Raw genomic sequence first — 13,192 nt, 5'->3', positions numbered from 1 at the left:
CTGGGGTGGGGATGGCAGGGGTCTGGGGAGGCAGCCTGTGGTACTACTTCCTGGGGGTGTTGGGGTACTGAGGAAGGGAGCTGTGCCAAGAGGAAGAGTGGGGAGAACGAAGCGCCATTAAGGGGTTTGGCTGGGAGAAGGGGGGTCTGGAGAGAGGATTGGCACCCACTCTGGTCCCGGTTGACACTAACTGCTGGACCTCCTGGAGCAGAGGCTGCCTCTGCTGTGCTCCGGCTTCTCAGGACTAGGCTGCCTCCACCAACCTGCCTAATGAGGATCGGAGTAAGTGCCCGCCCCGTAGGCGGAAGTGGGCATCCTGGGAGGGCCCAGGCTGGGAAGGCATGAAGAGTCCAAGCCCAGGGGGAGAGGTAGGAGGGTGTAAGGGACTGAGGCAGCCATGGGGTGTGGGCTGAGCTGGCATCAGGAGGGGATTCCACAGGTATCCAGGCTGATGCTTTCTTCCCCTTCCCCAGATTTCATCCCTGTGCTCACAGGCAGTTTATTTGATTGTTTTTAATAGATGACAGCTGGGGAGGGCTGTGCCCCCAACCCTCCAGATTTGGCCCTGAGGGGCCAGGCCAGCAGCCCTGGGACTGTGTTCCCTGAGGAAGAGATCCCAACAAGTGAACAGTGTGGGGCCTGACCCCCCAGGAGCTGAGGAGTAGGGTGCCCAACCGTCTCCAGGGACGGCGAGGGCTTGTCCTGATTCCAGGGCAGTATCTGGCCTGGACAAGCCTTGGATCAGCAGTGAGCAAAGTGGTCCTCACCAACATCACGTAGGTCAAGTCCCAAGATGCTGGGGGGGCTGGCACAGGTGATATTGTTGTAGGTATACATGGGTGGCTGGCAGTCTCCTTCCGGGATGGCTTGGACAAAGCGGGGCACGACAGTGGGGTGCTGCAGGGCAAAGACCCTCAGGGCCCGGAGAGGGCAGCCACAGTGCCAGGGATTGCCCTCCAGCCATAGGCGCTCTAGGCCAGGAGGCTGTGGCACAAAGGTCCGCAACGAGTTGTTCCTGAGGCTGAGGTAGCGCAGCTGCCTCAGTGGCAAAAGGATGCTCTCGGGCAGGGCCTCCAGGTGGTTGTGCGAGATGTCTAGCCAGAAGGTGCATTGCAGGGGCCCCAGGACTTCTGCTGACAGTGTAGACAGCCGGTTGCGGGACAGGAGCAAGTATTCCAGCTTCCCAAGGCCCTGGAAGAGCTGACTGGGCAGCTGCATGAGCTGGTTTGAGGTGAGGTCCAGCTCCAGGAGGTCAGGGAGCCCCCACAGGCTCTGTTCCTCGATGGCCGTGATGCCATTGTCCTTGAGAAAGAGTCGGCGAAGCCCCGAGAGGCCAGCGAAGGTGTGCTGGCGGATGCGGCCCAGGCAGCTGCCTTCCAGGTGCAGGCTGTGCAGCTTGGCCAGGCCCTGGAACACTCGCACTGGAAGGTTCCGCAGACAATTGCCAGAGAGGTTCATGACGGCCAGGTTCAAGAGGCCAAAGAAGGCCCCCGCCTTGACTTCCTGGATCTGGTTGTCATTGAGTGTGAGCACCTCCAGCTGGCCCAGGCCCTCAAAGGCCTTGTCTGGCAGCTGCCGGAGGCGGTTGTGGCCCAGCCGCAGCTCTTCCAGGAAGTGCAGGTCCTTGAAGGCCCGGGGTCGCAGGCTGGCGATAGTGTTGTGTGAGAGGCGCAGGACGTGCAGGCCCAGCAGGCCTGGGAAGGTGTCTTCCAGGAGGCTGCCCACACGGTTGTGTGACAGGTCCAGCCAACGCAGTGCTTTCAGGCCCAGGAAAGCACCCGGGGCCACAGCGGTGATATGGTTGTGGTCCAGGTACAGCTTCTGGAGCTTGGGCAGCTTGACAAAGATATTGGCCTTGATGCTTCGCAAAGCGTTCCTGCTCAGATCCAGCTCCCGGAGCTCGCTGAGGCCATGGAAGAGTTGGGGCTGCAGGTAGGTCAGCTTGTTGCTTGCAAGCACCAGCTCGCGCAGATTGGCCAGGCCCTGGAACACGGTGTCAGGGAGCACGGCCAGGCTGTTCCAGCCAAGGTTGAGGTCCCAGAGGTTGGCCAGGCCGTGGAAGAGGCCCTCATCCACTCTGCTGAGGAGGTTGTTGTTGAGGCCAAGTGAGGCGAGACCTGGCGTGTGCAGGAAGGTGCAGGCCGCAAGGCCGCGCAGCTGGTTCCGCTCCAGGTGCAGGTGGTACAGGTTCTGCAGGCCTAGCAATGCCTTTGGCTCCAGGCTGGCCAGCCCACTGCCCTGGAGATTGAGGAAGCCCAGGCTGGAGAGGTTCCGAAAGGCTGCCTCGGGGATGGAGGAGAAGTTATTGCCATCCAGCCACAGGGCCCTGGCACTGTCTGGGATGCCGCCGGGCAGCTGTGTAAGGTTCCGGGAGCTGCAGAAGACGCTGAGCTCATCCGTGTAGTCGTCGTGGCCGCAGGTACAGGTGGCCGGGCACTGCAGGCCCTCAGTGTCCCCTGGCACTCCAGGCTCCACTCCCTCCAGGCCACAGGGACCCAATGCTGCCCAGGAGATCAGCAGCACTGCCAGGGCCAGGCCTCCTGTAGGGAAAGGAGTTTGGGGAGAGGTGGCATTGAGGGGCTCGGGATGTGAACCCCGGAGTGAGAGAGACGTGGAAACTTCAGGCCTAAGCCTGCACATGTGGGTCACTATTTAACTTAGCACCCAGACCACAGCAAGCCACTGCGAGAGGAGTTGCTGCTGATTGGACTAGAGGAAGGTGTGAGCTGAGGTATGTGGTCACCCCACTTAAATTGGAAGCAGAAGGCAGGCAGGCCAACTGGGTTCTCCAGCTCAAAATGACCACAGGATTGAAAGTGTGGCGATACCTGTTCCAGAGAAAGCTAAGGGCTGGGCACCTGGCAGTTAGGCCATGTGTCCATTTGTGTCCCTAAGGGGGACAGTCAAGCCGGGCCAGGCTGCCAGGTGGGCCTGGAGGAAGGCATGAGTGGGAATATTCTGGAGAAATATACTTGCTGCCCTTGGGAGCTGGACAGTGAGCTGGGCAAATTTAGCCTGCACCCAGGTACTTGGCCCAGCACCATTGTGGGGAGAGGAACAGGGTGCAGTCTTGGTGGCAGATAGGGACCCTATACCATTGACTCAAAACTGTCAACTCACCCAGGTCAGGTTTTGTCTCAGGACAAAGGGCGCCAAGCTCCCCAGCAACAATGCCCAGAACCAGTGCTGGGCACTGGGCTGCCCTTGGAGAGCTTGGGGTCTCATGGTGGGACAAAGGCAGCACTGGAGGGTACCCCACACCCAGCTGGATAGGGCCAGGCCCTGAGATGGAACAAGACGGCAGTGGCTTGGCCTCCAAGTGGCTGGGAGGACAGCAGACCCCAGCCCAGCAGAGGGGCTCCTGAGCAAGGTCCCTGGGTAGGGGTGTAAGGAGACACCACCCTGCCTTCCTTGTGTTGCTGTCCTGGGCCTTCAGGCAAGAAGAGGAAAAGGTGACCGTCTGGGGCCAGGCACAGCTGCACTCTCCAACACCCCTGCAGCCCCATTCCCCCCATGGGCTCCCAGTTCAGGCCTACCCAGACCTAAGCCATCTCTAGGGGCTGCACAGCCCCAGTGGGCTTGGGGACACCGGGAACCTCACCTTTCCTCAGGGCCATCCTGCATGCAAAGCAGGCAGCAGGTCTGCTGGGGCTGGCTGTTCCTGCCCTCTGGATTTCCCCACCTCCAGCGCCCTGTCACAGGCCAACCCATCTCTGCTGGCCCTGGGCTCCATTAACCCTGTCCTGCCGGGCGGCCAGGTGCCCTGGGTGTAGATGGCACAGGGGTGAAGCTGGGGGCTGTGTACACCCTGAAGCCACCTTCAGGGTCCAAGGTGGGCCATGGTTCAGCTCTGAGGGCCAATGGGGACCTGTCCTGTCCCTGCCATCTTGCCCAGCCCTGCAGAATTGGGCCAGCAGGCAGGTAGGGGATGGGGGTGTCCCTTGGAGCACCCTGTGAGGGGCTGGTGCTTGATTAGGTTTGGAGAATCCAGAAAAGGAGACCCCTGTGCTCGACTCCCCGGCCCATGGGTGGGCCTCCTTGGGCAGCCCCTGGGGTCCCTCCACCTAGCAGATGGCCGTGTGGGGGTTAAGCAGGAGCCGCCACATTTCCCAATGGGCCTGCCCATCTGCCTTGGCACACTGACCACCCCTTTCCCATTTCCTAACAGCCTGGGTGGGGTCGCCCAGCCCAGCCTTGGCTTCTCCTGTGACCTCAGGGTCAGCTGGTGTCTGGCCACTGTCCCTCCCCCAGCCTCTCTTCTAGCCATGCCTGGCAGAGCCCAGCCACCTTGTGTTTGCTTTCAGCAGGCAGGCAGTGCTTTCCCTAGAAGAGAGTGGGGGGCGGCCTGGCTTTAGGACCAGCTTCTGCCTGCTGGGAGCCCCCATGCTGTCCCATAAGGCTCTTGTGGGGACATAGCCACCCTGTCCTGTACATAGGCTGCTGGGATGTGTGCCCAGCGCCTGGCCTGAGGTCAGCCCCAGGTCAGAACGTAGAAGGTAGCGGCTGGCAAGGCTGCTGGAGCCCAGGGGAGCCCCACCACGCCCTTATCCGCCAGCTGGTCTCTGCTCTTCCTGCGCAAACCAGGTACAGTCTGGCCCTCCAGCCATCCCTTCCTTCCCTGGGGGGACCCTTCCTCCGGCTGTCAGCTGTGCCTGTCCACCAGAGTCCCTTGCTCTGCCTGGGGTGGCGGGCCTGTGTTTGGAAGGGCCTAGAGTAGGCACAACTGGGTCTGGGGAGGGCAAGGCTTAGAGGGTTAGGGTGCTCTGAAATGGGACGTTTCTGTATCCGAGCAGGTGGACAGTGGGGAGGGAGAGGTGAGGCGGGTGGGAGCTATCCCACCCTCTCATCGGGTCTGGAAGCTGCCTATTTGGAAGCTGTTCACTGGGCCCAGAGACTGGAACCCTCACCCTACCCGCCCCCCTATTACAAGCCCTCCCCTGCTTCACCAGCAGTGGGGTGTGGGATGCAGCTTTACCTCCCTCCCTTTATTGAGCTTTGATATTTTTCCAGGTCCTTTCTCAGCTTCTGAGAAATTATAGATCTGCCAGGGAGAAAGTCCACACCCAGAAATTTACAGAGTAAACACACATTTACACAGTAGAAAGTGCAGACTCAGCAGGAGTTGTGGGGCCAGTGGGGCCTCTTCTCTGGGAAGCTCCCCCCATGGAGGGCCCCCTGTGCTGGAAAATGACACTGGATTCCATGTCCATGTGGGTGCACGTGGACATGGAGTTGGTTGTCCTATCATTGAACATGAGGGTGGGGACAGGCAATTCCTGTGATTACAGGTCAAGCTTGGACGTCTAGGAAACTCTTATAGGGTTTTGGCAGCTGGGGTTGGGTTTTTTGTTCGGTTTTTTAATTTTTAGAGAGGAAGGGAGAGAAAATATCGATTGGCTGCCTCCTGCACGCCCCTTACTGGGGATGGAGTCCAGCCTGGGTATGTGCCCTGCCCAGGAATCGAAGCAGCCACCGTTTGGCGCATGGGACAGTGCTCAACCAACTGAGCGACACTGGCCAGGGCAGTAGTTTGCTCTGTGTTTTGCTTTTTTGTGCACTTTATCATGGTTGTGGCGAGAGTTTTTAATGTGGTCTCTCATAAGCTGTTCCTTAAATGTTTTATACTGAACTTGATTTCTCAAATACCAACAATAAAGAAGGAAAAAATCCAAAAAGAATTTTTTTTTTTTTAATGTAGTCCAATTTATCAAACTATGGTTTCAAGTCCTATTTAGCACATGACTTGTATGTTCTCCTAAAATACCTTCAGAACATGTGACTTCTTTCCCCTTAAAGCTGCAGGCTACCTTCTCTCCAGTCCACTCCCTGAGAGTGTGAGGCAGTGTCCAAGTGGAATTCTTTTTGGTGGGTTATGATGGCCTCACCACCACGTAAGTTAATGGCTGCCCTTCCTCCCTGCTCTTCAGTGCCACCACTGATGAGTGTCCCCGTCAGTGAGGGCCCTTTCTGGGCTCTCACGGCCTCCCTCAGGCTCCACCTGCCCAGAGGCTTTTCCGTAGGTCTTGGTAACTGGCAGAGTCCTCCCTCCCCTCAGCACTTGGCTGCTCACAGCCGTTTGCATTTCCTTATCTGCTGTGCAAGCAGCTTGCCAAGTGTCTAAAACGAAAAGACAGGGTGTTTTTTTTAAGATTTAATTGATTTTTAGAGGGAGGAAGGGAGAGAGAGAGAGAACATGGATGTTTGAGCCCACAACCAGGGCATGTGCCCTGACTGGGAATCGAACCAGCAACTTCTTGGAGCAGGATGACGTCTAACCAAATGAGCCCACCGGCCAGGGCTCTTAAATTATGAGTTGTGTTGCAATTTGGGGAGGACTGACATCTTCACAATATTGAGTCTTCTAATCTGTGTACATGGTATAATTCGCCCTTTTATTTAGGTTATCTCTGGGTTCTCAGTTTTTGTAATTTTTGTGTTGTGATCTTGCATTTATTTTTTAGATTTTTTCCTAGATGGTTGTTACTGGATACTATTATCTTTTCTCGCCCTTTTATTTCATTTTCTGTTTGTGTAGGCCGAAATTGTTTTCTAGAAGTAGGTCGGGAAAACATAAAAGTGTTAACGACTGTGGTGCATATCCAGTACAGTGTTGAGCAGCAAGAGCAGGCATTCTCACCTTGTTCCTGACTTTACAGGTCAGGAAGCTTTTACAGGTGAATGATTTTACAGTCATTCTCCATGAATTAGGATGCTGGCTGATGTTTTTCATAGATGCTGTGACAGGCACTGACTCTCCCAACCAAAGATATCCATGTCATTACCCCTGGGATCATGAATATGGCAGGTGACATAGCAAAGGGAAATTAAGGTTGCTAATCAGCTGACCTTGAAGTAGTGAGATACTTGGATTTCCCAAGTGGACCCAATGTAATTACAAGGGTCCTTAGAAGTGGAAGAGGGGTCAGAAGAAGTCCTCTTCTGGAGGAGTGTCGCCTCTACTTTCTAAGTTTGTGAGTGAGTGGTGTTACTGATAGAACGCATTAGTGAAGCCATGTGGGCCTGGGCTTTCCTTTGCATGAAGACTTGAGACTTTAGACAATTAAATTTTTTGTTATAGGTCTATTCTGATTTTGTGTGTGAGGCAAAGTGAGGAGGACTCAACCCACAGTTGCTAGCTTTTGATGGTGGAGGAAGAAGGCACCTCTGGAATCTAGAAAAAGCAAGGAAACAGATTCTCCCCCTGAAGTCTCTAGAAGGAAATAGGCCTGCTAACAATCCAATGAGACTCCTGTCAGACTTCCAACCTCCAGAACTGCCAGGTGGCAAATCTGTGTTATTTCAAGTCACTGAGTTTGTAGGGACTGGATACAGTAGTAGTTGGAAATTCACGCAGACCTCCTTTATCAGGTTGAGGGGAAGCTCCCTTCTATTCCTCAACTGTTGAAATCTTTTCTCATGAATGGGTGTTGGATTTTTGCCAAATGTTTTTCTGCATCCAGCGAGGTGATCTTGTGGGTTTTGTCTTTTATTCATTAATATGGTCTATTTGATAGCTGATTTTCAATATTTAACTAACCTTGCATTCCTGTGATACATCCTATTGGCCATGGTGTATAGTGTTGGTGTTGCTGGATTTGGGTTGCTAACATTTTATTAAGGATTTTACATCTGTGTTCACAAAAGACACTGATCTACATGAGGGACATTGATCTCGTTTTCTTTTTTTGTGATGTCTGCCTGGCTTTGGCATCAGGATAACACTAGAATGAGTTGGGAAAAGTTCCCTCTTCTATTTTCTGAAAGAGTTTGAGTGATTAGTGTTACTGATAGAATGCATTAGTGGGCCTGGGCTCTCCTTTGTATGAAGACTTAAGATGTTTTTATTAATTCAATTTTTTGTTATAGGTGTATTCTGATTTTCTACTTCTTAAGTAAATTTGTTTTTAGGAATTTGTCCATTTCATCTAAGTTGTCTAATTTGTTGGTATAGAGTTTTCCTACTACAGATGCTCCTTGACTTAAAGATGTACTTGTATCCTGATAAACCCAAGGAAATTGAAAATGCACTCAATACACCTATCAAACATCATAGCTTAGCCTAGCCTACCTTAATCATGCTTAGAACACTTACATTAGCCTACAGTTGAACAAAATCAACACAAAGCTTATTTTATAAAGTGTTGAATATCTCATGTAATTTATTAAGCATATCGCTTTCGCACATCCTAAGTCAAACCGCCTTAAGTCGGGGACCGTCTGTATTCCTTTAGATGTCCTATTAACTTCTTTTGGATCATTAGTGATGTTCCCTTTTTCAATCATCATTTGGTAAAATTTGTGTTCTCTCTTATTTTCTTGGTCAGTATAACTAAGGATGTGTCAATTTTGTTGATCTTTTCAAGGAACTTGGTTTTTCTGTTTTCTATTTCATTCGCATCCTCTGTAATTATTATTTCTTATGCTTCCTTTGGGTTTCGTTTGGTCTTTTTTTTTTTCTTTCTAATTTCTTAAGGTAGAAACCTAGGTTTTTTAACTTGAGGCCTTTTTTCTTCTCATACAGGTGTTTAAAGCTATATAAATTTACCTCTAGCACTGCGTCAGCTGCAACCCACCATTTTGATATGGTGTTTTCATTTTCACTCTTATTTGATCCACATGCTATTTAGGAATGTGTTATTTAACTTCCAAACATTTGGGGTTTTTCCAGACTTCATTCTGTTGTAGATATCTAATTCCACTGGAGTTAAAGAACACACTTTGTATAATTTCTGTCTCTTAATGTTTATGGTGATGTATTTTGTGGCCTAAGATATAGTCTATCATAGAGAATGTTTCATAGGCACCTAGAATGATAGTGTTCAGTCTTCTTTAATCTTGCCGATGTCCTGTCTAGTTGTCCTAAAATCTCCATTTATTATTGCTGAGTTACTATTTTTCCTTTCAGTCTCTAAGATTCCTTTTCCCCATTGGCTGCCCTACCACTGTGCCCATTTGAGGTATTTGTTGCTGCAGCAGAGGATTGTTACAACAGAAATCAGAGAGAAAAGAAAAGTTATTGGTTGTAGAGCTTAAGTCAAGGTCACAGCCTCAGAATATTTGCTGACAAGCAGGAAGAACAGAAAAACTCTGAGCCAGGGATCCAGGGAAAGACTGAAGTAGGAAGAGGGAGGACCTGGTGCTTGGTGTCCTGCCTCCTTGGCCTCCTACCCCCCACATACCCACCTGGCCTCGGGGGAATCCTGGATTGGTTTGAGGGTCTGAGCTCAGAGGTTCAAGCAAACAGAGGCATGGGAGGGATATGTGTGTCCCAGGGCCCTCTCAGGATCTATCTAGGGACCCTAGGCCAGGCTCCCTGGATCCATGTAGATAGCCTCTTCCCCAGGCCTCTCTGCTGCCCCAATCAGAACCAGTCATCCATAGAAGTGGGAGCACCAGGAGAGGCCTCTCCTTTTACAGTTTTACTCACAGATTAATGTAATGATCACCATGTTAGGCAGAGGTGGGGCTGCATAACAGTGTGAATGTACTGAGTGTCTCTGAATTATGCACTTTTAAATGGCTAAGTGTATGTTGTATGACTCTCACCTCAATTTAAATAAAACTAATTCTAAAAGGTTTTTATTAGTAAAACACAGTCATTACTAAAACCTAAGCCATTTTATAGCTAGAGAGAAATGTACCACTGGGACTAGTGCATGACACACAGCAGATCAGCTGGGTCGCTGTCGAAGAAACATTAAGGACCTGGCCAGGCCAGTGTGCTGGCCCATTGGACATAAGACCACCACTCAGGAGGCAGGTCCCAGAGGCATCAGTAAAGGGTGAAACTAAATGCACAGGGACGTGGCTTCTTGAGAGATGGAGCCAGCATCCAGGGAAACAGGTGACAGAGCAGTTGGGAAACACTAAATCCTCAGAAGGAAAAGGGAAGATGCTGTTTAGGAAGCAGTAACAGGGCTTTGTTTATATTTGATGAAATACCTTCAGTCCACCTCAGACACCTGTACATGTGTCAAGGAAGAAGTAAAAATGAGAAGTCATGAAAGTTCTGTGCAGCATATGTGTCTGCCTGACACTGGGTACTTGGGGATTTTTAGCTTTCCTGTTCTTACTAGAAAAGGAGAGATTCCCCGAGTAGTTGAGAAAGCAGGAGCCCAAAGCAAGAGGGCAAATAGCAGAGAGCTGTGTCAAACCCAGGTAAGGACGTTGCAAACACAATTTGTAAACATCGGAAAGAAAAAAACTTACCAAAAGCAGCTGAAGAAGAATTAAAGTAGCCCTATAACCATTAAAAATACCCACAAAAGAAAACACCAGGCTCAGACTAGAATTGCCTTCTACAAATTCCTGAAGACGTGAAGAAACGCTGCATGTCACTTTATCACTTGCCAAGACCAGACAGATTGTATGAGAAAGGAGCCAGCTGCCCAAACCAGCAGCTGACATTCCGATGAAATGGGATTTAGCCCAAGACTCTGAAGAAAACTTAGCACTGAAAAGCTGTTCACATAACTCACCAGACTAAAGGAGAAGGGCAACGGGTGCAGAAACATCCACAGGCAGATCCAGTTCCCACCTGGGGTGCCTCCTGGCAGAGGAAAGACGTAGGACTGTGCTCGGTGGAATGACAGGTTCTCAGCCTGACCACCAGCCTTGCGGGGACAAGCGGCGTCCTGCCCCTATGCGGTGCCTGCTGCTTCCTCCTGGCAACACCACTCCTCTGGTTTTCCTCCACCTTCCGGTTCCCCTTCCGTTCCAGACCCATGAACATCTGCCGCCTCGACCTCACTCGTGTTTGATGGCGCCATCTCCCGGCTTTAGGACTCACCAACGTGCTGGCGACTCCCTCACATGCGTTTCCAGGCTGGACCTTGCCTTGAACTTCCTCTGCCTACCAGGTGTTTCACAGGCATTTTAAACTCAACTTGTCCAAACCCAACCCCCACGTCTCGGGTGAGTTAACTCAGCGCCCACGGCTCAGATCCCAGCTGGGAGCAAAGGCCTCTGCCCCTCCGCTCACATGGGAACCGCACCGCTCCCACCGGCCCTGGCCTTCCCCAGGCTGCTGCCCCAGCTGCCCCTCCAGCGACCCTGCCATGACACTCAGAGATCCTAGTTAGGGGCAGCTACGACCTGCCTCTGCACGTCTCAGAGGGGGCGCTGAGGTCCTTCTGACCTGCACACTGACCCCTCCTCCCCGAGCTGCCCTCGCAGCCTTGCTTGCTTTCCCGGATATCTGGGCGGCTCGCTCCCTAGATCCCCTCAATTTTTACTTCATGCCACCTCCTCAGCGGGGCCTCCCCTTAGCCACTATTTAAGGAGCCGCCCTGGGTGCTCTATGTACTTTTTCCCACTGGCTTTCCTCTTCGATGCTCCCTTGTCTGACCTGCCAGCACGTCAGTCCCCTTCCGTCTTCATCCCTCCGCCAGAATAGAAGCTCCACAAGGGAAGGGTCTTCTGTCTGTCCATTCTGAGTCCCCAGAGCGTCCTGTGTCTGCCACCTCAGCAGCATTCACATTTTAGTAAACCGTGAAGTCAGAATAAAGGCCACTGTCTACTCTCACTTCAACACAGGGAGATGTGGAAAACCAGTGTCCCAGATGGAACTAGAAAAGGTATACAAAGGAGGCGACAGCAGGATGAGCAAGTTTAGCGGGTTCCCAGGAACCAAGTCAACTGCCCTTTACTTTCTGACCATTGGAGTTGTTTAAGTGAAGGTGCCACTTACAACACATCAGAAAGCAAAGTACCTAGGGACCAGTCGGCCCAGAGAACTGGCTCTGGGGAGAGTTATAAAACCTGATGGAAAGACATCTGCCAAATAATAAAAGAATTTCTCTGGTCTTTGTCCCTATTGAGGAGAAGGAGCCTCTAATTCCTTAAAATTCCCCTGGCCACCTGAGCTTACACTAATGAGGTGACTCAATGGGGACTGTCACCAAAAAGATCTACCCTGTGATCAGAGGGTTGGATGGGGGGTAGGGGTGGCTGAAATTCAATCACATGGCCAGTGATTCCATGGCTGACACAGTGACACCCCAAGTCAGCTCGACACAGGCCCGTGGGCTTTCCTGCAGGTGAGCACCCAGATGCGCCAGGGGGAGACACCTGCGCTCCACGGAAAGGGACAGTCAGTGTTCTGGACCTCCCAGACCACACCCTATGCGTCTCTTCACTTGGCTGGTCCTGGCTTATATCCTTTACCATAAAACTCTTTTCATCATGTTCTTTATAATAATGTCAGAAGATGGCATCTCCCTGAATTCTAAGTCATCCTCGTGAGTTACTGAATCCAAAGTGATCAAGGGAACCCCTGAATTTGTAGCCAGTTGGTCAGAAGTGCAGGTGGTGTCTATGGTGAGGCAGTTGTGTTGGGGACCGTGCCCGTTGAGGCTGGGCTAACACCAGGTCAGCATCAGAGGTCGCTTTAGTGGCATAGTGTGGACGGCACCAGAGATCCAAGTGGATGGAAAAGCGGAACATTCAAAACCTGAAACTCTCCAAATCACCAAAAGTCATTTCTTCCCAATCTAGCGAGTCAGTGTCGCGCCAGTCCAAATCCCAGATACCAATATCCTAATATTTCTACGTAAGGGCAAAGGGCCAATGCTCTCCTGAAGGACCAGGTTGGGCTGTGTCCCTTCCTGGAAATGAAGAGCTGTTCTTAAGCTGCAGGGACAGGGAATGTGGGGCCACAAAACACACTGACCCCGGATGCTCACCAGGGCTGGTGGTGCCAACGAAGGAGAGGGACATAGGTGTCCAGTAACCATAGCACTTTCACGTGAATTAGAAACCTCCTCTGCGTGAGAAACAAAACCAAAGCAACTGAATGAAATTACAGGAAGGTGTCAGGGGAGGGAGCTGTTAAACAGGATGCAAAAGCACTTACCATGAAGTGAAAAGAGTCACATTTGACTATAATAAATTATTAATTTCTTCAACAAGGCACCAGAGTGTGAAGCTGGCAACAAACTAGGGGGTAACTGCTCACATATACAACCAAAGGACTCGTGAAGTGTGTGGCATGAAGCGAAAGGACCCCTAGTCAGTAAGAAAGGAAACCTAGGAGGAAACCACGCTGCAGTGGATCAGTTCACTTCACCAGAGGGGCCAAATGTTCGGAGTCCAAATGCACATCTTTCTGGCCAGCGTTCCGCTGCCAGCTCAGCAGAGCCTGGAGGAGAGTGCGTCAAAGCTGTGAACCCAGACCCAGGACATGGGCCACACA

The 13,192-nt window shown here is 51.7% G+C and overlaps 1 protein-coding gene across 2 annotated transcripts; it reads right to left on the bottom strand.

Annotated features, from left to right (window-relative positions):
* Nucleotides 1-538: 538 nt before the first annotated feature.
* On the bottom strand, nucleotides 539-10,683 carry IGFALS (insulin like growth factor binding protein acid labile subunit). Of its 2 annotated transcripts, none has more exons than XM_016208071.2 (2): nucleotides 3,602-3,632; nucleotides 539-2,540 (listed from the first exon to the last, which is right to left on the bottom strand). In XM_016208071.2, exons 1-2 carry the CDS (start codon nucleotides 3,615-3,617, stop codon nucleotides 742-744), a joined length of 1,815 nt encoding a protein of 604 aa, XP_016063557.2. In that variant the 5' UTR covers nucleotides 3,618-3,632; the 3' UTR covers nucleotides 539-741. The 2 variants fall into 2 exon arrangements, 1 of the variants encoding a protein (XP_016063557.2); XR_015714278.1 differs by lacking the exon at nucleotides 3,602-3,632 and adding an exon at nucleotides 10,479-10,683 and having other exon boundaries at nucleotides 2,508-2,540.
* Nucleotides 10,684-13,192: the final 2,509 nt, after the last annotated feature.

This window comes from Miniopterus natalensis, chromosome 3, assembly GCF_054644295.1.
Source record: "Miniopterus natalensis isolate mMinNat1 chromosome 3, mMinNat1.hap1, whole genome shotgun sequence".
Classification (NCBI taxonomy): domain Eukaryota; kingdom Metazoa; phylum Chordata; class Mammalia; order Chiroptera; family Miniopteridae; genus Miniopterus; species Miniopterus natalensis.
The sequence above is the reverse complement of the archived record's forward strand: the minus strand, read 5'-3'. Positions and strand labels throughout refer to the sequence as shown.